We start from the raw sequence: 27,211 nt of genomic DNA, 5'->3' as shown, positions 1-27,211 counted from the left end.
GGCTAGTAAAACTATTAAAACAGTGCAAGAGTGACTCCACTCTAGATCAAAAAGCTTGGCGTTTCTTAAGATTTAAGACAGAACAGCCAACCCAACTTCACTCTGAAAGATTGTTCCACACTTCACAGCACCTATACAATAAAAAGCCTGCAACAACATACAAAAAACAGTAGTTAGCTTTGCCAGCTCTTTTATCATATTGCCATATATCTGCTTCAACACCCTTCAGCTGAGACAGCAATTCCATATGCCCTGTATTTTTCATTAATGTAGTGACTAAGTCTAAGAGTTACTTGTGCTGAACAGGCACACTTTGTAGCTTACCTGTTAATTTCAGAACTTTCCATATCTCCTTGCATGCCTGCAGATGTTGAAGGGCCTGAGTCAAAAGCTCTGTCTATTTTACAAAATTTAAGATGTTATTTTTGTCATAGTTTTAAAAGCGAAAGGAATATATATGTCACAACTAACAGGATCTTTATACCTAACTATAAAATAAATTAAGAATCAACCTAATTAGTACATAATCTACATCAGTTACTGTTTGGGGGGGGGGGGGGGTGTTCTCCTCTCTCTTTTTTCAAAGACCTCCACACCTCAGACAAAGCCTCCTCACACTGAATATTCCATTGGCCCAGAAAGAACCATATGGGTTCCTATGGGACATCATTTATTTTAGCTCCCAAGCATAAAATAGTACTATTGAGACTGACAAACCACTAAATCCCGCAACACAAATTGCTGTGCATTGCTCTTCACAAAAGTAAGTTTCTACAACAATTGCTGTGCAGCAGACTTCCGTACTTCCTTCAAAACTACTGTACATTTTCCTTAATCTTCTTACCACAGTAAGTACAACACCCCAAAAAAAGGATGTATGCATAAAAAACAAAAAAAACTGTGAGCTTTATCACAACCATACTGGTAACTACTTTCAGCAATGGCATAATCCTAAAGATGCAGTAATTATCTGCCTGACCAACCAATGTTTAGCAGCAGACTCCTTACATAATATATAAGGTAGACTGAACTTCTGCTAACAAAAAGTACTGCCCTTTGCTGATATAAATCTGTTCAAATCCACTGAAGTCAAGAGAACTAATTTACAGAAATCCAACATTTACAATTGTCTGGAAAGCACTAGGTGCATTGATTCCAATTAACTATGAAAGGTTCTCATGCTTACATTCTCAATATCCTGTTCTGAGTGAAAAAACTAAGACTTCAAAATCAAAAGAAAAAAATGCTACACTGATACATACAGAATCAGTTAACACAGCAACGCCCTACCTGTTCAGAAGGTGTTACTTGTCTCCCCATTTCCAGATCAACTGCAGCTGCCATTAACAAGCATGTCTTCTGAGCAATTAGAACAGCTTTGTCAGAAGGACAAAACTGGGACAACTGACACCAAAAATAGGAAAAGGTAATGAGAATTCTGCCCATATAAAGCAATTTGCTCGTGAACAGATGATTGCTGAGTCTCCTCTATGACAATTTTAGTAATCAGTCATGAATAGTATATATTCATTTTGCAATTTTACTTGTACAATTACACAAGAAGATTACTTAAATATAAAGTATAAAGCAGTGTTGGAGTCCCCCTCTCTACAAACACATACAAAACTGACAGTGTTGGTAGAAGTTCTGTATGGAGATCAGGACTCGAGTACTTAACATGTTTGTATTAATGATACAGTTTCCAAACATCATTTATTTTAGAAAGTTCTCACTGAAGTCTCAGTTTCTTATTACATTTTTAAGCAACAGAATATAAAGTATGACAATAACGCTTACATTTTGTATTACAAGTCAATCTCCTTCCGACACAAGTGCACCATCTTCAGAGCATACAAGCATGTCTCCAAGGAGATAGTTTATACATGGATGTAACTTCTAACAGAACTAGACAGATGACAATATTCCTCAATCAGAGATACTACTAGCAAAAGCACGTACCTTGAAAGACAGTAGAAAAAAATCCCTCATCTTTTCAGGGTAGCCCCTGAACTGTACAGCTAAGTTCCAAGCTAGCAAAGACATAAAAAATGGAGACTAGAATAAAAGTCTTCAACATTACAGGCATGCTCATCTAATCTCCAGTAATAGGCAGTTCACATTCTAAAATTCACTTTCTTAATCAAAATATCATCAACAGCTCATTTAACAACAGTAGGAAATACCATTATTAGTGATTTGGTAAAACAGTTTATTCATGCTTTCAAATTTTGTCTTAATTTCATCATAACCAATTATCCATTCTACCACATACCCTACCCACAAGAGCATGAACTGGAAGAAGCATTTTCTTATGTCAGTAAACAAAACTAGTATCTGAGTAAGTGTTGAACAATATTCCCAAGACAAATTAAAAAAAAGGAAAAAAAAAAACCACATTCTGAAACATTCTCCATTTTACCCCAGCAGGGTCAAGTACATGGCAATTAAACACACAATTCTGATTAGTAAATGGATGAGCCATCTAAAGACAATCAAATGATTTATGTATGAGAATCTGACCCAATTAAATGTTTAGATTCTACAGTGACTTTGCAGATCCTAACTTTCATGTTAATTTATTCCCTAGGACATGTTTTAGTAGTGTCTGAATTGTTTATTCTGTGAGACTGTTGCCTTGGAAAGGTCATGGTCAGCACAGATTCCATTCACACTCATGTTACTGTATTTGACCTCTGCTGCTTCTCACTCTCCTTTGCTCCTCTTTATTGGAGCATGGCTACATTGTGAGGATGTGTGCAAAAGCTCATCATGGCAGATGTCTTCTATTACTGATTTCAACTATTTTCTCTCCTGTATGCTCTGGCAGAAGCAAGAATCTGAAAAACTGCTTCAACCCGTTACCCTGTATTTTTATTTATAGACAGCAAATGCACTGACTCCTTTACCAAAACAGTGTAACAAAGACTACTAAGTGAGAATCCAGAGACACACTAGGACAGGGCTTAGGACAGCTCCATGGGATTTCCCACTAGGAAACACTTTGTCTATGATAATGTTTGCCATTTAGATTTCATATACTGTAGTTCAAGGCAAACTCCAGGACTGCTGATTTAAGGGACTAATGAAGACAGTCTATCTGGGTGGCAGAGGTAAGCTCATCCTGCACCAATCACACCAGTACACTCATCTGAACTTCCTAACTCTTATTTTGCCTACATGAGGATATGCATACTCAGGATTGGCAGTAAGTTTTTTTTATTGCTCTTAGCAGCATTTGTTTTCAGATATTGAAGAAAACCATTATCCTTTGTATTTGCCTGATCTTAAATTTTACTTCTGTAACAGAGTCTTGGTAGCAAAGGGCTAAGAGAAAAATAATGAACTCTGAAGAGTTGTATCACAGACACATACAACAATTCCTGTGGTGAAGGGAATAATTATCAGCTGTGCCATCAGTCAAATAGAGCTTGTATGAGTATTTGTCTTGATAACTGACTTAAAACATGAGTCATATCAGAGAGTTTCAGAAGACAGAAAATGCAGCAGAACTTTAAGACTAGTTAAGGCAGCAACTGCCAAAGGTGACAAGTTTTATAAAACTACTACATCTTTAAACACTTCTTTCTTCCTTAAGGCCTGGCTAAGTGGAGGTGGAGGGGATTCAGTTTAGATTTTGAGAGTGCAACCTACCAACTTTTCTAAACCAGTGAGCTTCAAGGATCCTCATGTCCCCTGTAAATTTCTCTTCTGTGAAAGACTCAGCAAGTCTCTTGTGAGCTGCAGAAAATGTGTTGTTCAATATGTAAGTAACACTTTTTGAGCAGAATAAAAACATTTCCAAATCTAATAACTACACTACAAAACAGAGGTTTCCAAACCTCCCATATAATTCCTGATGAAGAGTTATTCTCACAACTTAAATCTAATATGCTTGACCAGAGAGGCTTATAAAAAACATCAAAAGGTGCCTCAAACAGCATTTTAGATAAGATATATAAGGCTGCCAACAAGTACTGCCTCTTCAAAGTTTACTGACACCGAAGTCTAATGCAGATGAGTTTTACTTAATTTCACAAAAAGTTGAGGGTTTTAAAATTTAATAACAGGTTTGAGGCCTTTCTTCAAGGAACCTTTAATTAATTTAATCCTAGTCTTCATTCTCTTCTCCTGGTTGCAGTAAGAATGGCTAGTGTAGAAAAAGTTCTACAATCTCATTCACTTTCTTGTCCAAGATAGGAAGAGAGGGATAAAAAAGATTTAGTGAAAGTAAGTACTTCTTCTGACAGAGAAAAGTCCTCCATAAAACTCCTGTACCTTTTCCAATGCAAACAAGACAGTTCTTTTTCAAAGGACAGCACAACTTAACAGTAGGAACCAATTTTGACAAGCCTCTCCTGTCTTTCAGCAATTTACTATTACTCCTTGTAGTTTTCTAAGCCTTCCAGGGCAAAAAAATATAGCATTAACTTCATTTAAAAAATGTTCCTTTTTGAACAGCTAGAACAGCAAAGACCACCATTGGCATTTAATTAATGCCAGTAGAAAGTTACGCTGGTAATTGAGTTTACAAAACTGAACTTCTTCGTTTTGTGGTAGCCCTGCTACTAAAGATACTTTGTTCCTGCCAATGCAGTCAAAGTAGGAGACTGTCACTTGAGGCCACCCAGGCTGTGGCTTGTACCCAAATATCTGTTATTTGCATGCACGGCCTTATGAAGGATTAAAGGAAAACTGCCTAGAAGAGACTGCCCCTTTGTCTGAGAGAAGCTCCCAAGTACAGGCTTTACTAGAAACAGGTTTCCCAACACTAGCCTGCAAGTGTTCCACAGCAAAAACCTGTAGCACTGATACCCAACTTCACAACACTGTTGAATCTCCAGTTTTAATTTTCACTGATTTCAGTGGGAAGTTGGGAACCTAGACTGAAATAAAGAGTCTAAACATTTGGTTGGTTTAGACCTATTCATATCACAAAATGTTCACAGATGGAAGAACTACAGAAACTGTAAAAAACCAAAAGCATACCCAAGGTCAAGTAAGTCAGCATTGAGTTGATATCTTCATCTCTAGAATGGAGGAAAAACTAAGTTTTAGAAAATGTTTGATTAACTTTCTTACAACAGAACACATTATTTATGTTGGAATACAACATCTCCGTAATTACGGATATCATCATTCCTCCCCTGACAAACATCTCAGGCATTAGAAACGTCTGGCATTTGAAGATGCAGAAAGAGTACTGAAGGCCTGCAAAAAGTTCTGTTGATTTACAGCAGTGAAGGTCGCTGTAGAAGTGCAGTGGGAGATTTTCCAAGTTGTTGGGGCTGCAGGTTAAACTTCAAACCCCACTGACACTACACTGTTTTCTTGACAATCAAAATCCAGCAGTACAGTTCTCCTACTTCTAAGCCAACACACCATTTGCAAAGTGGCTAGTCTTCAACAAGGGAGGTCCCACTCTGAAGTTCTCGCTCAGAACTTCTGAAAGATATCACATCCTAGCGTCAAAGTCAAAGAGGTAGCTTAGTTTACGATCCCCATCAAAAACAGCTCACAGTCTTACGCATTAATAAAAGAGGAAGGCAAAACGCAAATAATTAAAGGAAAGATTATACAAGTAGAAAAGATGTTCCTATGTGATGTCATTAGGTCAAGTTGGGAAGTCATCTGGGTGGACTTTTTACTAGCATAGAAACTAATCTCTTGATTACTCTGCAAGAAAATAAGCCCAGCAAGAAAATATTACACCATTTGTACAATATATCCACCGTAAGAAAATGGTTTTGCAAATAGACTCACCTTTTCTCTTCATTTTCTGCCATGAACTTTGACAACATAAGACGAACCAAACATCTAAATATGGGAAAAACAAGCAATGAAGAAAGAAGAAATTTTTTTCTCACTGTGTACTTTGCCCTAATTTTGCAGAAAGGATCTCACTTTTCTTCCTTATGCTATCAGCCCATGGAACTCACAGAAGAATTCAAAGTGTCAAACTGAGAATAAGATTATACTATTTCCCACCCTATTGCCTTATTTCGTATATCACTTTGTTAAATCATGTAACAGTAAGTAAATAAAGGTACTTTAACAAAGGCTTTAAGCAAATATTGGAATAAATACATCTGTCTCACAATATTTGTTTTTATAAACATGATGGAGTATTTCAATAAGAAGATACTGCTTCATCAGAGGATACAAACAAACTGTTATTTTCACCAAATATATTGTTGCAATCTCATTAGAGTCCCTGTTGGTCATCTGTTCAAATCACAATGTAATCATAAAATTCAGAGCAACTAATACTATTTGCTTGGGAAAGACTTGGAACATCTGTAGATATTAAGAGTTCAGGCTTGAGGTACATCTGCAGCACCTAAAAGACTGATAACTAATCTTTCATCTACTCTGTTTTCCACCTTCCTCAATATAATAAATTCTTTTTGAAAAAGAAACCACAAAAATTTCTCTTTCCTTATAAATATATTGAATTCTCACTTTAAAGCTGCAAATAATTGTCGGCAGTCTTGTAAACATTCAGACAAATACTCCAAAGCTTTGATAGCCACAACTTGTTGTTCATTCTGAAAAGAAATTAAAACATGTTTTGTATAAACTGCACTACCTCGGTTACCACCAAAAAAAACCCCCAACCTTAAAGCAACAGCATATTCTAAAAGTCCATGCCATTTACTAGCAGGAAAAAGAACAAAGGACTCTGCACAGAAGAGCCTCAGAGTCAAGAGAAAAACACAAGGAGAGATCACACAATTTAATGCGCAAAGAGCCTATGGCAAGAACAGGATCAGTACAGGCTGGCAAGGCTGTCATGCCTTACAGTGGTATGAACAAAGCCCTAAAAGGCAACCAAAACCCTCTTCTAACTATGCCAACGTAATCAGCCAGTTCAGACATTACTCAAGTCACCAACCAAGCGGCAAATAGGAGGGACAAGTGACTTTTCAGTCTTTTCATGGTTGACTTATGTGTATTTTGTACACAGGTTCCCCCTAGCACGTCAAAGATCAAGTCCCGGGGCAGAAAAAGACGTAACATTCTGCTAAGGAGAATTTTACAGAAATACACCACGTCATTTCCAGATACCGACATTTATAACTCAGAATCCTTTATTTTCCTGAAGAAATATTAAAAAATACTATTTCTTTATATGTGAAATAAATTTCTACTTTGCATTACACAACACATTTCAGTGAGACCTTGGTCCCAGAAGCATGGAATACTTAGAAATGCATGAAATACATAGAAATATTAAAAGTAGGCCAGGTTACAGAGCTTACAGCTGTCCTATTTATATCAATAATGCAAAGTAAAGACAATGTTATCTGCTCTACCTCTAAAGCAATTTGGGCGGCTAAACTCAGGAGGTTAGTGCCTGTATTTTCATCCACTCTCAGCCTGTCTTCATGTTGAGATAACTTTTCTGCTAGCTTCCCCATTTCAATAACTGCTTCCACAGCTGAAATATACATAGGGAAAAATTAATTTTTTTTTAATAGAAGCAATTGGAAGGTGAAAAGTTCTACTGTTTTAATGAGGCTTTAAAACAACTTATGAAAGGCTGTATTTTTTTTTTAATATGAAAAACCAAGACAAGAAAACCTGACCATACCAGCACTTTTCAACAATTACGCATTTCTTCCTAAAGAGGTGCCAAAAGGCTTTCCAAGCTACTAATCTAAGGGAACAAGGATGCCATACAAATGAAACTCTATCTCACATCCTTAATTTTGTTCTGCTAAATAACTGTTTGTCACCAAAGACAGAAGACTTTCTCTAATACATCGTCTGGGCGTGATTCCAAGCTCCCACATCTTGGCTTGTGCTAAGGGTGCTGCTGGTTTTATGTTCACACTGTGCTGTGGTTCCCACTCTATATTATGCGAACAAATTATGCTGTCATTAAAAAGATGTATAGAGAACAATTTATTGGCACAGAACTCATTGGAAAATAAGCTCTGTATGTTACTCTGTATTCTAAGTAAGTGTAGACTGTATTTCTCAATTTCCATTACTTGAGCTAAGATTCTCATTAAAATATGCAATGGCAGAACTCATTATAAAGGAGAAAGAGTCTACAGAGATATGTCATTCTGTAAGTCACGTCAGTAATTCATGTATTTTCTGGTAACTTCAGGCTCTACTTGTCCAGAGAAATTAAGAGCAGCAATAATGGTTCTATTAAGGTTCATTTAGCTCAGTATCCTTTTTTTATATTGTATATGCATACAAAAGAATATTAGAAACAGTAAGCATACAATGATTCTCACCCAGGGATGTTACTATAGCTTCTGCCCATGAGAAGATTAGAGACTTCCTAGCCAGAGGCTCCGTACAGTATCAGATATGGCAATGGACTCCACATCTTACATACTGTGTGCAAAAAGCATCCCACTCTGACAGTTTAAATCTACAGCCTCACAGTTTCAATGACTTTATAGACCCTTCTTGTAGCTACCCTCTACTGTGTCTTTCTCAAGATGAACAGTCCAAATCTGCTTAGTATTTTCTAATATATTCAGAACTTCTGCTCCTTGTAGTGAACCCTTTATCTTTCAGGTTCTACCTTTATCAGTATCTTTCTCCATCACTGCAATCTTATAGACACAGAATTTAGTAAAGATGCTGTTTGGATCACACCTCTCTGCTTCTTTAACTGCCTCTTTAGCCTATTCACAAGAGAGATTAAAGGAAATCAATACAATGACATCTTGAAATCAGTAATATAATTTGCAATAAAAGAGAGCTAAAAAGATAGACAAAATGTTAATGGTTACATTGCTGATATTTATATAATTACTCAAGAAGTTTGGTTTGGCAACATCTTTCCTGGAAAGAAAAGTAAAGTGACTAGAGCAGAACGTGGCACCAAAGGCTGACAATGACCAGACTGAGGAAAAAGCCAATTCCTCAAAATTAGAGCTATAGAATCAGAAAGCAAGAGAAGCCCTGGGAATGCTGAAAAATTAAACTCCCTTCTGTCACTTCGAACCGTAAAGTTTAACACCCCCCAAAGCCAGAAGGCCTAGATAGGTAAAGCAGGTGCACTTCTCTACAGAGGTGAGGGCTAACACTGTTGTGGGAAGTTCTAGTGAGACACTTCAAACATTTTTCCTGCCAGGAAGACTTCTAATCTGAGAAGAAACCTGACATACTGAGGCATGGTCACACAACTTGTGGACTGTTTCCCCCATTAGAATGATAGGCGATACAAGAGGCCCCCATAGCAGCTAAGATGATGAACAACATCTCTCTGCCAGTTGATGCAAGATAGGCAAAGACAGATCCCTCTCTCAAAGCAAAAGAGCTATAGTAACAAAGATCTAACTTAAGTCCCAATGACATAGCTACAACAATAAAAACAATGCAAATAAATAAATACATATACATATATATTACATATACCTTGTCAACTTGTTTCAGATGAAGATAGCAAGAAGCCATGTTCCTCTGCAGCTTAGCCAAGTTCTGATCTATCTGTCCAGGTGTGTAGAAACTGACAGAATAATTGTACCAATGAAGAGCTTCAGAATAGCTTTTTGCCTAGGAAATTTAAAAAACAAAACAACAACAAAAAATCCTTATTTGTGTGATTAAACTGCCTATGTTTTCCCAAATTTTTTACAAAAAAAGATCAAAGAAAATGAAAGATTTAGATAATCAAGTATATTCCAGGGTAACCTTCCCCCCAGAAGAGCAATCATTGGTCCCACAATGCAGGTAATAATCATTAGGAGAACTGACGCTTTACCTACTCCTACTCTTCCCTTATTCTTACAGCCATTATCAAAGACAGGACACTGGACTAGATGGGTCATTCGTCTGACCCAGAAAGGACATTCTTATGACTAAATACAAAGCAGAAATATTATTTCAGAAAACCTCTCTCTTCATGATACAAAGCAACTGAAACTAAGAGAAAAAGACAAAAGTGTTTATCCCATTTAGACTATGAACCTTGATGATACTATGCTGAAAATGGTACTCCTAAATATAGCTCCAATTTGGACAGAGAATTTATTTTAAAATGAGGAGAAAGGAAGCTGTGTCATTAGCAAAATTCCTTCTTGACTACACAGATGAGAGGTAATAAAATGGCACGTGTTTTCCTTTATATATACACAAGAAATGAGCACATGACAGAAATACAAGAGTAGAACATGAGCTCATCTTCTCCAAATCCTGAAAGAATAAGAAGGTATCTGGTTTTGAATAACAGAACTTCTATATACTCACAGTACAAATATATATGAACTAAGATACAATGTAAGCATCCGAAGCTACTTTATATAGGCTAAAAAGAAAATCAATGTACAAACGATAACACTTCATGTTCCTTAAAGCAACAACGGACCGTCTGAGGGTAGGAATTGTAAAATAAACAGCCCAATGTAAAGAATATTTTCAGGTTCTTGTACCCTTCCCAGGACAGAACCAGAATGATGGGCTGCACACTTTCCTTGGCTGATCAATTCTGGCCATAACTCTTCCCACGTACAAACCTTGAGATGAGGCTACCCGAAACTTGATGTTGTAATGGAAAACACACCCAGCTGGATGAAAATAAAACTAGTGCCAACCGGAACAAGGATCTTAATAACAGCTTGCACTCTAACCAAAAATAGACATACCAAAGAGGTCAGAAAAAGCAGATCTTCATTTTCACTGATACAAATAACAACACTACTGTTTGGTCCCAAACCTCATAATGTTTGGCAGCTCTGTCCCACAAGATGATGTGCAGCCGGTTCAAGGCTTCAGGCAACAGCTGCTTCCCAGTATAATGTCCTGAAAAGATACTGCAAATCATCAGTTTACAAGAACTTTTACAAGAAGCACACTGAGAAGCACCTAAGAACTATCTGAGAAAGGCTGTCCCATAGCCTACAACAAACAACACTGACACAGCAATAGGTTCAGCCAGGACCCAGTGTTTCATAGCCTGCTTCTGAAAAAAAAAAAACAAAAAAACAAAAAAACAAAAAAACCAACCCAAACAAACAAAAAAAACCCCAAAACCAAACAAGCAAAAAAACCCCAAAACAGTAGGTAAAGAGAATAAATATTTTCATGCTTGAACAATGTAAAAAGGCTCTTGCACCTAGCTCGATGCTGCATAAAATACGATCTGATTTCCAGCAGATCTGACAGTCAAAAAATACAGTGCTACAGGTGCAATAAACCTGAAAAAGAAACTGTTATTCAGCTGCTCAAACAGGGATATGCACCTGTTTTAATACTGACAAACAAAACCACACTGGGCTGGATGGACAAAGTATTAACATTACACAGAACTTCTTATAAATATTTCTAATCCCACACCTATCAGTCACACCCAGTCTACACTAAGAAGGAGGAATTGTTCTAGCAAGTCAATTTAACCCTGAGCTTTATCACAACTGTCATTCATTATGGAAATTGAGAGTTGCCATGCAAAAGAAACATAAGGGAAAACAGACACAAATAGAAATAAAGATGAGAATAAGCAAAAAAGTGAAAATCAGAATTCAAGACTAGGCAACTAAATCCAGGTTTCAGTAAACAGCAGCAGAAGATGGATACAGACCTATAATAATTTCTTCAACCTTTTGCTTAGCAAGCAGCTCCCTCTTATTCTGCAACAGGAACTCAATGTGGAGCAGGGCAATTTTTCCAAGGTCAGGTGAAGATTCAAATCGTTCAGGAACAGATTTCAGAAAATCAAAACCAACTGATTCCCTATTCATACAGATGCATTTTTAAGAGGCTGCACAAGAAGAGCTGTTAATTTTCTGTTCTAAAGAATAACATATTCACACCGTACAGCATGTTTCTCATTAATACTACTGGCACACAATCACACTGACAAAGTGAGTCAAGGTATGCATTTACAGCAGTTCATCTATTCAGTAGTAACTTCCTATTAGCACATGCTTGTTCCACAGTATTCACAAGAGAGTTTACTCCTCACAATGAAAAAGTAAGAATTTACTGCAAGATAGAAGCATATACATAGGTAATCGTGATGGAGCATTCAACAGTGTGAAATTTCATGCCTCAATTTATTTTGCAGTAACTTGTTCATCCTTACATTGTTTTTCACATGAATGATTCTAGGACTCCAAACTCTTTCATTCTGAGGGTTGGTTAGTTAATATGGAAGAAAGATTTCAGTCAGATAATTCCAGACTCATAAATATATTATTCCAATATATATAGATAATATATATATTAAAACTACATAGGGAGAATTTTAATCATTCCAAAGTAAGGCTACAGCATTCAAAATTGCCACTCAACATTATTTCACACCCAGTTCTGCTGCTGCCATAATCTGTATCACCTTGCTATGGAAAAGAAAGGCTCCCTCTCAAAACTGTTTACCTACCTCTGTGAGTTTTTATTTAAAATAAAGCATCATTGTACAACAGATTTTCTTTGCTTATAAAAGAACACCTACAAAGCCCAAATATTGTGTTCACCCCACTTAGTGATGCTTTCATACCTTCCATGCTCCAGCAGCAGTTTGGCAGTATTCAAACAAAAGTCTAAAGACATCTCATGGTGCAGGAATTCTGCAACAGCTAGACAGAACACAAAGCAGTTGAGATTATATATTCAATTTAGACCCTTAACTGCTCAATTTACCATTTACCTCTTACAGCTTCTTTGGAAAAAAAAAAAAAAACCCAACAAAAAAAACCCAACCCCACCCTAGTAGTTCTAAAACAAAGGAAGAATAAAACATGTCTATTGTGCTTTGACTTTCCTTTTGCTGTACAATTAATGTAGTACTACAGAAAGGTGACAGACTGATAGGCCTTGGAATTCTGGTCCTCTGTCTCTTTAAGCAGAAACAGCATAGGCATTAGTAGCAGAAACTTTTGCCTCAAGCTGCTTTCCATAAAAATGTCTCATCCTTAATCCTGCAGGAACCACTTAAGACTGAAGTCAGAGCTCAGCCTGTGTGGTGATATCACATTGCAATGGGAACTACTTAAGCCTAATGCCTTTAGCATCAGCTGTTCAATTGACTGGTGCTGATAAGTAGGTATCAGTTTTAGATCACTCAGATAAAGTTTAAAAATTGCTAGACTGTGCTGGATGGTTAATAACAAGATTTATACATTTGTAGCTTGGATGAGATTAGACAAGGAACACATAGGGACATAACTGTAACAGTTGTTAAAGGAAGCATTTCTAAGGCACCTGTGCACAATACAAGATTTCAGTCAAATGCCTAAAACTTAAAAGACAGAGAAGTTGCAGTGCATGGTCATAACACTTTTCTGCCAGCCATACAAGAGAAGACAGACATCCACTTATTAATAAACTCGCTTGAAAAACTGACTGGAGTCTTAGTGCTACTAAATATAAGCAGAGTGTGTTTTGATAGGCAACACTATAGCTTCACAATTCAAACTGCAGAACAGAAGCCAACTATTGCAATTGTAAGTTTTGAGTGACTGTCCACTTGAAAGCTGACTGAAATTCCCCAGGAGCAATCTGAAGTAGAGTTTCCATTCCTGCTAGTCTGGCAGCATTCAAACCATCCAGCTTTCTGCAAGAAATTCCTCATCTCATCCTACAATTATTTCTCATAGCATTCATTACACATCTGATGCTTTCCAACCATGAAGAGTACAAAGGCTTTCCTCCTTAAGATTTCATTATTTATCGAAATAAGTTTCTCCTGATACATTACCCTTCCTATATTGAAGTCCCCCCGAAAACTTTCTTCTCCTCTCATGCCAATAGAAAAATCAGTTCTCTTCAAATGACAAGTTTGAGGAATAAGGAGAAAAGAGTTTATATGCCCTAGATAAACTAAAAACTCTGGGAACACAGGTTTATAACACAAGACACTGATCACCACTTGATGTCTCTTGGCCAGAATCTGCAAAATCACACACAGATAATAGCAATGTTTCACAAGCCTTTCTTCTATGCTGACTGCATAAGAGACAATCCACCTTCAACCTTTCTGAGTTACCTTAGGCATGTGTCTAAAATGAACCATACCTTTACATTGCTATATTTTCACTGTGTTCATTTCAACAGGCTTCAGAGTCTTCCCCCTCCCCTATTTCCAGCAAGTCTATTTAAATTCTCAACAAAAATAAAATCATGCTGAATTCAAACTTACATTATCACCTGGGTAACTCTTCTGTGAACACTGACTACTATGTCTCACACTCCAAAACCAGAATGACATTTAGCTAATGAAGATTCCTCCAAAACACATGAGAAAGGGTGGTTTTTTGTTTTTTTTTTTCTATCTACAATTCAGGCCGTCTTCTTGGATATAGAGTAGTATGACCTTACTATGAGACCTATACAGAGCTGTGATACCTGAGTTGATATCTTCATCTGATGCTCCACTTTTAAGAAGAATTTTAACTTTCAAAAAAACCCCTGCTGGATGCAAATTCTCCTGTACAATGAAAAACAATACATTACTTGGACAGCTGTTTGTAGAATACAGATCCCGTGAGAGTCCAGCACATTAACACAGACAAACAGCAGGAAATCACATACACGCCACTGTATTCTTCAGTTCCATTTTAATGACTGAAGCAATAGGTAATATTTTCTCCTTAAATGCAATGTGCATCTTTATTACTTATTCTTATACTGCCAAAAGACCATGAGGACAATGAAAGCAAGCGATACATGATTCTCATTTTGCTCTGGCCCATTTCTGATACTTTTAAATAGAAGCTGAACAATACTGAATGATAGAAACATTTACTGCTTTTCTATATGTGAATTGGCTGCTTTTCTATGTGTGAATTGGCTGGATTAATTCTCCAGAATTAATATGAGCAGAACTCAAAGTAGCTTATAATAATACAAAATTTAGGACAGAACAACAATGGGAGCAAATGGAAATAATAAAGACTGTATACTACAGCTCTCACTAAAACACTGCACATTTCATACTCTAGAATAAAAATTTTCTTCTATTTTTCCATACCCTCATACAATACCAAAACATAATAAAAAATTATTATAAAAACACTCTCCACCTCAAAAGGTTTTGCAAAAGTAAATACAATAAAAACTGCAGAGGTCTTAAGATACTGCAGTAGCATGTTATTTGAATGATTAAAATACACTGCCTTTTATCCTGATCTCACAAATATGTGCATCATCATCTGCAATTTTTAACAGCATGTAGAAAACTGAATTTGAGCTTTCATTTAAAACAGGATTTTATACTTAAAACTTGTTTTGTATGAAACAGATAATGGAAATTTTAAAATGGTCAACCAAAGACAAATATAAATTCTTCAAATTTAATTTACTCTAACCTGAAAAGATAGAAGCACAAAATTAATTCAAGTCTTTATATGCAAAACAGAATTTGTAGAAGAGCAAGAGACCTCACTGTAGTGACTGCTTAGAGATATATGAACTTTCTTCAGGGTAGCTGGTATGTTTATGCAGCTCATTTTTCAGGTTCCAGAAGAAATACTGTCATGTTAGTAAAATGCAATAGCTTCATTGGTTGTTTGAAATAAGACTGATGTAGCATGGCTACACAGCTTTCCAAACTGAACGCTGTTTCATGCTTGCTCAAATATTTGTACAGAAAATGAGATGGGGACCCAAAATGTACTATGGACATAGCCATTATAACCCAAAGCAAGACAAATGGTCTGGTGCACAAAAAGCCAACTGCTATAAATCTCAGGTGGACTACATCGTAGTTTATTCTGTTTGTACGGTTTTCATGAACACGTGCCAGAGAAATTTTAGTCATATCATTATCAAAGGACCTCACTATTAATAGATATGAGGCAGCAAGACAGCTCTACATCTACATGCAAAGAATTATTTCTCTATAAAAAAGCTGGGAACACCAAAACATACTTATGAGTATGAAAACCAAAGCAAAGCAAACACACCTCCGTCTGATGTCAAGGATAACACACCAGTGATTAATGTGGTCCATATTATTATGTTAATAAATGCTCGAGTTTTGACTACTGCACACCATAAATACAGTAACACATTACTACCTGATTTGCCAAGCTTACAGCTTTCAATGCCTTGTCAAGATACAGATTGCAATCCCACTCAAAATAGGCTGTAGCTAACAATCGCAGCACTTTAGCCTGGAAATAAAAACAAACTGGAAGTTTAAATGCCATCTAAAGAGCAAGAAAAAAAATAGCCACACATGAACATACAAATGAATACAAAAGACTTAACAGTTAAGGTCATGAAAAATAAAAGCTCTTTGAGTCAAAAGAATGCCTGCCTGGTATCAGACATATAAAGTGATTGCTCAGTTCTGAAGTATATCCAGTCTTCAGCACTAAAATTCACACAGGACATGAATCAACTAGAGTTCAGAGAACAGAAGCGTAGCAAGGAAAATCAGAGATCTGGAAAAAACAGAATTAAAGAAGAAATTGAAGGAACAGGAGGTACAAACTTCACTGAGAGAAAAAAACAAAACACAGAGACACACATGCTAATAGCCTTCAAGTATATAAATGATTTATATAAAGAGGAAGATATTAAAATCTCCATATCCCCTGTGGGTAGTAAAAGGAGTAATAGGCTTACGAATGAAACAGATGAACATCTATCAGAAATGACACAGATATAACTGATGATGCCTTGAAAGAAGAGAAGGAAGGGAAGAAGAGATGGCCTTTCAGGATCTACTTCAGCCGTACTTTCTACAATTTAATTTCTGTGCAATAGTACAATCCAAATGTGATTTAAGGGCACCCATCAGTGACTGAACTCTCAGACTGGTGCTCATAGCAACTGAACTTGCAACTTTGCCAAACTTCATAGCAGACAGTACTAAAGAGGAGGCCAAAGAATCACTGGTCAGGTTTGGCACAGCAGAGGCAGATGATACAGTGGAGTCAGGTTAACAAAATCCTCTTATTTGTAAACAGCAATGTCTCTATTTCTTACCTGCATTTCTTTGCCAACAGAATATTTCATATCCATCTTCCCAATGTCATAACTCTGGCTATCAATGATAAGCAAAAGTTAGAATTAAATGGGATGACAGAGAAAAATTCAGCCAGTCTTCTGATATGTGCAACATTCCTATCCTTTCCCACTTCTTAATCAGTTAGAAACCACATAAATCATACAAACTAATCTCAGTAGTCTCTCTTACTAGAGAACAGAAAATTTTGTTTTTCTTTTTAAATCCTCACATTACAAACTGTACTCGATCACTTTCTTTAACCTATTGCACCACCTTCTGTAACATCTTCTATTCAACCATTTCAGTAGGCTTTATCAGTTTTAACCATAGTGGTTTTGAAGAAGCAAGTGTTCTCATTCTCACCTGACACACAATATAGTCATACACAAAAGTTATACAGGACCAGGTTTCAAGATCACAGCAAATCACAGAAACAGAACCTGGGAGTCATGATTCCCCATCCTTTTTCTAAAAGTTAAATGACAGCACGAAGGACCACCCAGGAGAAAACACAGTGGTAATTCCACAAAACCAGATTCAATTGCAAATGCTATGAATGAAGAACTGTTAGAAAGAAAAACAGTAACTGGGCATTTGTTTCCTAACCTAATGTATTCTCAGCACAGTGAAATATTAACCCACTAGATGGAGCTACACCTCTTTCTCCAGATAATTATTTGCACTTTGCAAAGGTTTATTTCCTCCTCAAATTTTGTCATCAGGACTTGGTATTTAATTTTCCACAAGAATAAAATATAAAATAATCCCCAAAGCACCAGCTGTAATTAATTCTAAGCATTTCTACAAATCCTCTTTGACAACATATATGACCATAACTATTTTGACTTTCATATGTTGCCATTCATTTTCTTCTGACTATTTAAAAGAAAAAAACCCAAGAAGAAATAAAAACAAATTTTTTGAGCTGAGGCTGTGACCTTGGCATGAGGATACTCTTCCCAACAGCCTACATTTTTTCTTCCTTAGTAGTACCACATTACTTATTTGGATCCTACCCAAACCATCTCTAATTACTCCCTTTTCACCTTGATGTTTGTGTCTTTCATCAGTCAAGGACCTGCTCTCAATGAAGCACCTCCTTTATGAGAAATTCAAATACTGTTTAAAACAAATCCATTTAAAACCAGTCAGCATTCACCTACTCTTTCCCAAAGTTTTCAAATCCCTTGACTATCATTTATGAATGGCACAAGAACTGGGAACAGCCTCTTCATAAAAATAGTCTCTTTGGAAGAAGTGTTTGGCAGAGAACTGACGAGCACCTGGAAAGGAGACTTTCATTCTAATGACATGAAAATCAATGCAGAAAGCAGTCACAAATGTTAGGCAACAGAGTAAGACAGTCACTAACTATCTGCTCAGCTAATATGGTTCAGCTAAAATCTTGTGTTCTCACATTTTTAATTAAACCTCTACTTTCCCTTGCTCCCCCCTGTCCTTCACACATATTTTTACATCTCAAAAGCAGGATTTTATTTTGTTAGCCTTTGCACATTACCTGAGCCAGAAGGAGCTCTGTTCATACCTCTTCCATTCATAGGTTTCCACTCCAAAATTGTAACAGAGGATTGACAGGTAACAGGTCTACAATAAAAGACTTCTGCTTCTATAACGTTCTTGTAGAAACATCATTAGATCTACGGCACTCCAGTCTCACGTTCTTTAAAATGCATTTTACTTTAAAGATATATCCACTGTTATCACTTCTGACCTTATACAAGGGGATACTGAACATGACTCAAATGGAATTGGAATCATAATTGTGTGGGAAAGTGAAGAACCATTAACCAGTCCAGGACATGCAAAACAGCAGGATTCTTGAAACACATGAGCTAGAACAGTTCTTTAAGAAATCATGCTGAAAGCACTAGAACTGTGTCAAGTAAACAATAAAAACTAAAACTTGAGAAGAAAAACTGGAATATTGCAACTTCATTTTTTAAAATGACAAAAAAATTTTACATAGTTAAGTGATGAGAACTCTACCTCTTCCACAGTAGGCTTCTTCCCAGCATGCCTCTTTTGAGGTTAGAAAAAGGATCACCCACATTACAAGTTTTAGGAGAAAACTGTTTTTGAATGCTTGGTTATTCAGAGCCCTGTTGCCTTCTGCTTTATCAGTCAGCCCTCATAACAACTTGTCCTTCCTTTGAAATGATTTGCAGCTGTCATATGTCATCCAAAGAGACAGAAAAGTCATTTTATATGCTAACAGGCTGCCAATATTTACATCCATTCTGCCTCTGCGGTAGCTTTCTTTTCCAAGTACAGATGATGTTTCTTGCAAGCAACTAGAGATTTCAAATCCTTAGGCAAGAATGAGAGAGGTAGCACAACATCTTGCTTCAAATTTACTGTTGATCTCATTGCAATCCAGAGACAGCAGCACAGATTTGGTAAGCATGAACCAAAAAAACGATCACTCTCAGATGCGAAACCCTTATTTTTCGTAAGTTCCTTTGTGAACATTTTCTTTCCAGAACAGAAAGTTTACTGTATTGAGAGGGTTTCATGCAAAGTGTTTAGCATAATGCTGTAGGCATACTGCAGCATACCCTAGTCATTTACTTGCACACTTGGAAAAGAAGTATTTCAAAGGATAACTATAATAATATTTCAGTGAATGACTGTGTTCCAGGAATCAAGCGTAACGCTAAATATCCCCATATACCTGGCACCTCTCTGAACAACAAGTGTTAGGAACAATTCTGGCATTCCATCCTGTACAGCAAGAGTTCCCAGTTATGGTTCATAGACCACTGATAATCCACAAGCTGCAAATCCTCTCCAGCTGATCTGTGGTACCATACATTACCACAATGCAACATCTCCTTGTGATACTCTGCAAGTTCTCTCTAGTACAATGGGAGCCTGGAATAGCTAAGGACTGACAGCTACCTAGTGGTCCAAAAGTTTCAAAGTCACTCACCAATCACTAGCTCTTTCCTTTTTTCTCACTGTTTGAATACCACTCTTTAAACCAGAAGTAAATTGTATCTCTCATGATCAGAAACCTTTTCCTTGTCTGCGTCAGTGCTCCTGGTTTGTGAAGAGTATTCATCATGAGAAGTTTAATATTATTTAATGGAGGAGTTTAAGCGGAAAGCATGAAATTCATTAAAAATGAAATGAGGAACAGTAATGCAAAGATCCCAGTGAGCATTCTCAACAATTCACAGTGAGCAGTTCTGCTCTTATGATTCAAATCAAAGCTAGACCCCTGCAACTGACTTAGGCACTCAGATGCACTGAACAAGGCCTGCAGATCATAAAAACCAATTTAAAATTGGTTAGAGTTTAATTGGTTAAAAACCCAATTAAACTCCAACCATATTTCCCGTATTTCCCTTTCAGAATTCACATCAACCCGTTTGAATTTTATTACCTGTACCACAGAGACAGGAACAAAATGTTTCCTAAATATTGGGAAAACAGTAAAGTAAGCAAATTAAAATAAATGTAGGGAAGTTTATTCTGATATAAACATATTAGACTTTTATCTTTGCAAACAAAGAACTAGCCTGCATATGCTAGAGTTTGTTTTCTCTGGACATTGTTCTGTGACACAAGAACTACAAAAAACACAGTTTAGTGCAATGGGAAGCCTCCATTCATAGCTCTACAGCTTCATGAAGATGAAGATTAGTACTGAGGGTAGTGATAGACTGGCGTATCAAAAACTTAGTAAGTCAGCTCTTCTCTTGTCCCATCTGTCTCCAGACAAAAGCTCACATGAGTACAACTGAAGCAGAAATATACAAGATCAAGATGTAATATGTAGCTGGTTCTGTAGAAGAGTAGGTGGCATATTCAATTTAGAAATCTTTTTGCCTTGCTTGCTGATTTGTCTTTGCTCATTCTTTAAGAAGAGTTTATCATTCTATTTCAAATGATAAACTATGAGAAACAAGAAAAAAAACCCTGAACTTTGAAGAAAAAAACTGCTCTTTTCATGCAAAATTTTTAGTAAGAAAATCTCAAAGAAGCAACCAAGCATAGAAGAGATACACAGCTCAGAGTACTTTTCAAAATGTTACACAGCATATGTCATTCTTTAACATAGAGAGAGGAAAGCAGATTTTCAAAGTTTGGAATGATAAAGAAGGGATGATTTCACTTACCTCTTTTGGCAATTTCATCAACATATCTTTGCAGCGCTGCACGCACATCACTGCTTTCTGAAAATCCCCTTGAGCAACTGCCTAAGAAAGCAGCAGAGCATGCCAACAAACTGTTACTGAGCAACTTGTTTTTAAAATTCATTAAAAGACTGATTCTCTAAAAGAGGACTTGGGTTTTTCACACTCAGTAAAGCTAGGTTTGGGATTAGATATCTGTCCTTACACTGCTACAATAATTCTGTGTATTTCTATATATTGCCAGATGATAAAGACATCCAGAAAAACACTGCAGTCCTTAGGTAGTGTGAAAAGGCCAGATGCATGGGACAAGTTAATTCAGACGTTAAGATGATACAACAGTTCAGCAAATCTTAAACCTCCTCTCCAATAATTTAAGGTCCTCTTTTGTCTCCATGATCAAATTAAAAATTTTGGCCACTGCTTCGGCCTGTTCAGGGAAGCTCTTGAGAATTTTGGAGATAGTACTCCCCTTCCAGATACTGAGATCAGTGGTGTTATCAACAAATACAGGCAACTACATTTTCTCATATTTATAGTCATATGTTTGTAATAGTCCATAGCATTGATAAAGTACTCAGAAACTTCAGTCAGGCACACTAATGCCTCACAAAACTTAGAATTTCTAAATTACATACTTCAAATTATTGTAATTGGTGTTGTTGATCCCCTAGAAAACTTTTAGCACTTTTTCAGACTTCTTTCATATTGTGCTAGGCTTTTTTTTTTTGTAATTATCACCATGACTTTTACTTCATTGTATGATGCCAGAGGTTGAGACTTTAAAGAAAATATCAAATGTCATGGAACTCACTATTTCCAGATCTTGTAATTTCATACCGATTCTCCCACTGTTTAAAGCCTTTATATGTGGAAAGCAGCATGTATGAAGCCATGGAAGAGAGGGTATTCATGTATAGAAAGATCTTTGTCTGACGGCATATAATATTAATAGCTTTGATGATGTTCATGAATTTGCAGAGTCGTGAAAGTTTTAAGTCCCAGAAGACTTTACACATGTGGCTTATAATATCTACTTGTTAGATATGAACCTGGGCCATCTGCAGCCATGACAAATACTACCTTCATATACTTTCAACCAGCCTAGCTGCAAATACTAGTGCAGTATGATGAGCACTCCAAAGTGACTAGTCTTATTGTGTACCTGTTACATGAATGCAGTTTGGGGGACCTAGGCTCTACACTAGCCCTATCGTCCTTCTTCAGTGAAGCACAGGACACCTTTGGAACCGACACATTTATGATTCAGAAAGGCAGCTGTTTGTTTTATAAACAGCCATGCTAGCCAAATCATAGAGCAACAAATCTGAACTAGAAGATATAAACACCACAGCAGAAATGACTGTGATAAATTAGGCAAATTAAAAATCATTAAATGATTGCAACACTGAATGCAAACACGAGATCTACTATCTTACATCTAAGCAAAGAAAATATATCCTTCAGCAAGTCCTCAATGCCAAGCATTCATACATCTAACAACTGGGTCAGAGTTTCCCTCTATACCCTTAGTGACTTATAAGGTAAACTGGGAAGAACACATACTGATTCAGCCTGATAAGAGAGTACTTTGAAGAGGTTCTTCTCCACATCAGCTTTGTGCACATGGATATCTGCTTCACCATCGCTCCCTTTAAGTAACTTCGCATACAGTTTTTCTATACTCTGGAAAACAAAGCGTAGGCATCGCCCATGGAACTTACAAATAGGTGTGTTTATAAGAAATTAGAACTGGAAAAGAACTTACACTCATGGCAATCTCTAGAAATCCATCAGCAAGATCAGCTTTTCCAATATCTATCCATCCTTTCCCAGTTTTCATAGACATCTGAAGGAGAAAATGAAAGTTTTTCGTGAAAATATAGTCACTTTCAAGAAAGGCAATATTCAATCTCATCTCTTTGATGCACATATCTAATGTAGGGGAGGGGTATTTCAGCTCTTCAATTTCTGACAAGCACCTCTCATGTCTGAAGTCCTTAACACTTAGATGCAGCATAAGACTTACGGTGCTCTACTAGATAATAATGTAAGATACTGAAATAAATGAATATGCTCCTCATATAACATTTTACCATATGACAAAGATGTGATGCTTACCGCACTGTCTGGAAATTCCTAACTGCACTGGCTCAGCAAGGTATCCCTGTGATAATACAGGTCCCCCTTCAGTGTGTGTATTCCCCAGAACTACAGGTATATTTCATTCCCTTTCCAAAGCAAAGAGTTTAAACGTTTCCCTTGGTGATCAACTGTACTTCATTGCTCACCCACCATTAGCCTTACCAAAATCTGTCTTCGAATAGTTCCCTCCGGAGGATCACTGCCTTCACAAAGGCACACCAGTCTGCAAGCAACAAACCGTACTGCAAGAAAACAGTGCAGACATTCCTAAGTTCCCTTTTCTTTTTTTTTTTTTTTTTTTTTTTTTTTTAAGAAAGTCAGACCCTGCCATATCTGAAAGACTGCTTGCCATTTCAAATTATAAGAGAGAAAAATCTGACAACTTCAGGAGTCAAAGCAGTCTGAATTTTAGCCAAGCTGCTTAAAACTGCTTTTCAGGCAGTAAGAAAATAAAAGATACTCTCATCAAAATACCTATTAAACACTTTAGAGAGAGTTTAAGTTAAATACATGGTATTCAAAGACTTAATTACATTGCAGGTGCTTACAGTAACATGTCTTGAGAGCCTCAAAATAGCCTTCAGCAAAACAGGGAAATGAAGTTTAATAATCTTTACATTTTCAAAGTAAAAAGCAAAAATATTTTCAGGCCTTCCTTATACATCAGGGATGGAAAAGACACCACTTAATGTATTTAAAATAGCCTCTCCCTGGCCCTTCAGCTGTGATACAAGATCTGAGAACATTACACTCTACAATTACTACTTATTTTCTGTAAACTTACCCTTTTCCCTTTACCTGATATAATTTATATGATGCAGATTATACATAATTTTGACTATAATCCCTCAAGACAAAAATGTAGGCCAGATATTGCAATCCTGCAGAACCACATAAAGAACAGGTTGAGGGAAAAGACCAAAAGCTCACTTCTGCTTTACCCCAGCCCTGCTCCTGGCTCCAAGCAAACCCACCAGCTGTGTACCTGGCTAAAGCAGGGAAGTAAAAAGAGGATTTAGAGTTTTTCTGCATGTAAACATTGATGAGATAGTTACATTAAAGGAAACAATCTCACTTGATATAAATTAAGTGACCAACAGTCTAAAATTTACATCTGTGTTATTTCCACACATTTCTAGATTAAAACCATAGCATTAGAAAGCAAATTACAGCTTCCTTTGGTCACATCACCTCTTTACTGATGCTCTGGCACGGAAAGGGGGAGTGATAATAACGCCTACAGTGATTCTGTGTCACAAGGAGACCACTGTTACACCAGGATGCTCCTTCCTGAACTGTTTATACAAGCCCAGCTGTATATTTTCCTCTGTCTGCACCCCATCTACAAAGATCCAAACAAATCTACAGCACTATGTATATGCCTGTCAGCAGAGAGTTTTTCCTTTTCATGCTACAGCACACAACACATTTAGGAAGGTACAGAACACATACGTACGTTTAGCTCTTTGCTCATCATTGACAACGGAACCTGTGTGTTTGGTCACAGCCCAGTTCCACAGGCTTACTGCACCCTCTTCAACCTGAGCAGGAGAATTCCATTAGATTTAATTTTGTCCTGGATTTGGGTCGCATTGAAATTTACTTCTGGAAAAGGAACCGTCTTTCATGTGTATCACAGTAATGACCTGTCCACATATTTGTGCAACTTCCTTTTACACTGGAGTCAAAGGAGTGAGTTTTCCATGAAACTGTTATATGATCCCACAGGGAGATCTGGGATAGTGACCTGAAAACAGGCATGCTGAATGGACCACATCGCATTTCTTCAGCTAAAAGTACAGATCATTCCTTTCTATAGATCCATCATTTCAGAAGAATTATAAGCAGCTGGCAGGAAGCACATACTCTTTTTGTAAGTATATTTCATAAGATATATTCAGTCTTATAAAGACTATTTCACATATTCTAAAACCATGAGAGCACTTCTATGACGAAGCAAGGTAATAAAGAACATGACTGCGTAAATCCAAGGCTGACAAGACCTGAAGCTAAAAAGAACTAATTAATCATATGACCAATTGCACACGTGTCAAACCATCCATCAGTGCCTTCAGCTCCAATTTGAAATTATGCATAATAGCAAATTCTGCAAGTGAAGTGGTGGACTTAAAAAACATTCAAATATGTTCCTAAACAAATCCCATTATCTGTCATATTACTGAAATGTCCTAACCTACGCTTCCATCAAGTCCTTTTCCAAACTTAGCAAAACGTGACCTCACTTACCCTACCCATCTGGGATGAAGTTTTCTCACAAACACTCAGATACAAAATTTGTGCAACAGCACATCACCATATCCAAAATACAACCGATTCACTGGCAGCCTTCAGAATACATTATGTACATTTTAAACAGACGTTGAAAAATTTGAAGGGATTGGGAAAGAGCTGTAAGAATTGTATCAAGTTTGAAAACATATCTATAGTAAGGCCTCACCTCTTTTGCCTATCAAAAAGAAAACTAAATAGCTCAATTACTGAAGTAATTGAGTAATTACTGAAGTAATCGTAATACCTACATCAGGAAACTTCTGATATTAGCAACAAAGAACAAAGGCTACTGACTATATACACTTGCTGAAAAGATGATGCCGTCCTACATAAAGGCAATAAGCTCCCTTAACAACCCACCTTTAAGGGTTGCACTTTCCATCACTTCAAATCCTAGTTTCCGTGGCAGATCTTGCCTACAGATATGCTCTTGCCTAACTAGGAGACATTTTATAGCCCCTTTTATTGAAAAGATCAATTACAAATGAATGATTTCTCCTTTCTTTAGAAATATTTTAGCCCAGCTGATTCAGGAAGAACTGAAGGATACCAGTTTTATACTCCTGTATTTCTTTACAGACTGCACTAAGCATACTTCCTGTTGTGACACTTGCTAACCTATCTTGCTCCTTGTCACAAATTTACAACTTTCAAAATTAGTCTTCCTTAGATGATAATCACTATGTGTTAAATCCCTCTTCAAAATGTAATTTTGGAGGAAAAGGTTGTACAATATCTCAGCTGGTCTTGTTTTTATTCCAGATTCATGCATTACTCATCAGACTTTTTTTTGAAAAAGGCCTTTTAGAGTTAGATGTTTACTACTTTTTAAGTACTCCTCTAGAATAAATACACAGAAGGAAAAAAACTAAAATTAAAAACATTATAAACAACAACCTATTTGACTTTCATAACATATGAAAATGAGTATTTCCCACTCTAATATTATGCACTTAGTTTACCAGGCAGTTAAAATTACATGCTTGTTTTCTTCTTCCTCAAGTATCTACTGTCATTATCAGAATACATGTACAGGATGAGAAGGACCTCTTCTCTGACCCAGTACCAAACTCTTAATGCATCAGCACCCTATGCTTACATATTTACTTGACATTAGAATTAGATACTAAAAAAATTAAATAATAAAAACCTTAACATCACTAAGATACCAGTAACTCTTCCCATTATGATGCACACTTCTACATTTAGGATCAACATTTTGCACTGACTTTTAAAATGTAAGATTTTCCACTTATTTTGGACTTTCACGCTATTGGGTTAAAAGATGAAAAAATAAACTGTTTTCTTTACATTCCAATAGCGCTAGAGGTAAACGTTTAGCTTCACTGCAGAAGACGGGAAGCAAGAGCACGTCTCGCAGAGCTGCAGGAACCGCAGCCACCAACCTGGGCGAGCGCGGCCCTGTGGTGTGAAGCACACGAAAGCCCCGTTTCTTCAGACGGGCTGGAGAGGGGCGCCGGGCCGGGAGGCCGGGGCTCTACCTCAGCCGCACTCCCATCCTCCTCAGAGATGCTCCCCGCCGCCTGGAAGAGCTCCTCGGTGAGGGCGGCGATGCGGGACGGGGCCTCCTCCTTCAGCAGCTCCCGCACCAGCCCTGTAAGACAGGACGAGAGAGAGGCGTGAGATACAGCCCAGCAGCAGGCGGCGGAGCCCAGGCGCTTATGGGAAAGGG

The 27,211-nt window shown here is 37.1% G+C and overlaps 1 protein-coding gene across 12 annotated transcripts in view; it reads right to left on the bottom strand.

The window, feature by feature from the left end:
* The window catches only part of TEX11 (testis expressed 11), a 34,199-nt gene that overhangs the window by 6,812 nt on the left and 176 nt on the right, over nt 1-27,211 (bottom strand). For 7 of the 12 annotated variants that reach the window (XR_008239231.1, XM_052814136.1, XM_052814142.1 and 4 more), the window contains exons 2-24: nt 26,925-27,133; nt 24,683-24,767; nt 23,389-23,468; nt 22,850-22,930; nt 22,648-22,767; nt 21,064-21,144; nt 18,441-18,526; nt 16,900-16,957; nt 15,984-16,079; nt 14,311-14,392; nt 12,464-12,542; nt 11,546-11,697; nt 10,682-10,767; nt 9,385-9,522; nt 8,546-8,648; nt 7,314-7,438; nt 6,460-6,545; nt 5,761-5,814; nt 4,987-5,027; nt 3,652-3,738; nt 1,960-2,030; nt 1,291-1,404; nt 325-397 (exon numbers count right to left, since the gene is read on the bottom strand). Coding sequence is in view for 11 of the 12 variants with exons in the window: in XM_052814136.1 (XP_052670096.1) it covers nt 325-397; nt 1,291-1,404; nt 1,960-2,030; nt 3,652-3,738; nt 4,987-5,027; nt 5,761-5,814; nt 6,460-6,545; nt 7,314-7,438; nt 8,546-8,648; nt 9,385-9,522; nt 10,682-10,767; nt 11,546-11,697; nt 12,464-12,542; nt 14,311-14,392; nt 15,984-16,079; nt 16,900-16,957; nt 18,441-18,526; nt 21,064-21,144; nt 22,648-22,767; nt 22,850-22,930; nt 23,389-23,468; nt 24,683-24,767; nt 26,925-27,133 (2,187 nt within the window). In the remaining variant the exon portion in view is untranslated. Of the gene's footprint in view, nt 1-324; nt 398-1,290; nt 1,405-1,959; nt 2,031-3,651; nt 3,739-4,986; nt 5,028-5,760; nt 5,815-6,459; nt 6,546-7,313; nt 7,439-8,545; nt 8,649-9,384; nt 9,523-10,681; nt 10,768-11,545; nt 11,698-12,463; nt 12,543-14,310; nt 14,393-15,983; nt 16,080-16,899; nt 16,958-18,440; nt 18,527-21,063; nt 21,145-22,647; nt 22,768-22,849; nt 22,931-23,388; nt 23,469-24,682; nt 24,768-26,924; nt 27,200-27,211 lie in introns of those variants that run through there. The other 5 variants (XM_052814137.1, XM_052814138.1, XM_052814144.1 and 2 more) reach the window with 5 other exon arrangements.

Source organism: Harpia harpyja, chromosome 18 (assembly GCF_026419915.1).
Source record: "Harpia harpyja isolate bHarHar1 chromosome 18, bHarHar1 primary haplotype, whole genome shotgun sequence".
In the NCBI taxonomy this organism is placed as follows: Eukaryota; Metazoa; Chordata; class Aves; order Accipitriformes; family Accipitridae; genus Harpia; species Harpia harpyja.
Note: the sequence above shows the minus strand (reverse complement) of the source record. Positions and strands in the feature narration are given on the sequence as shown.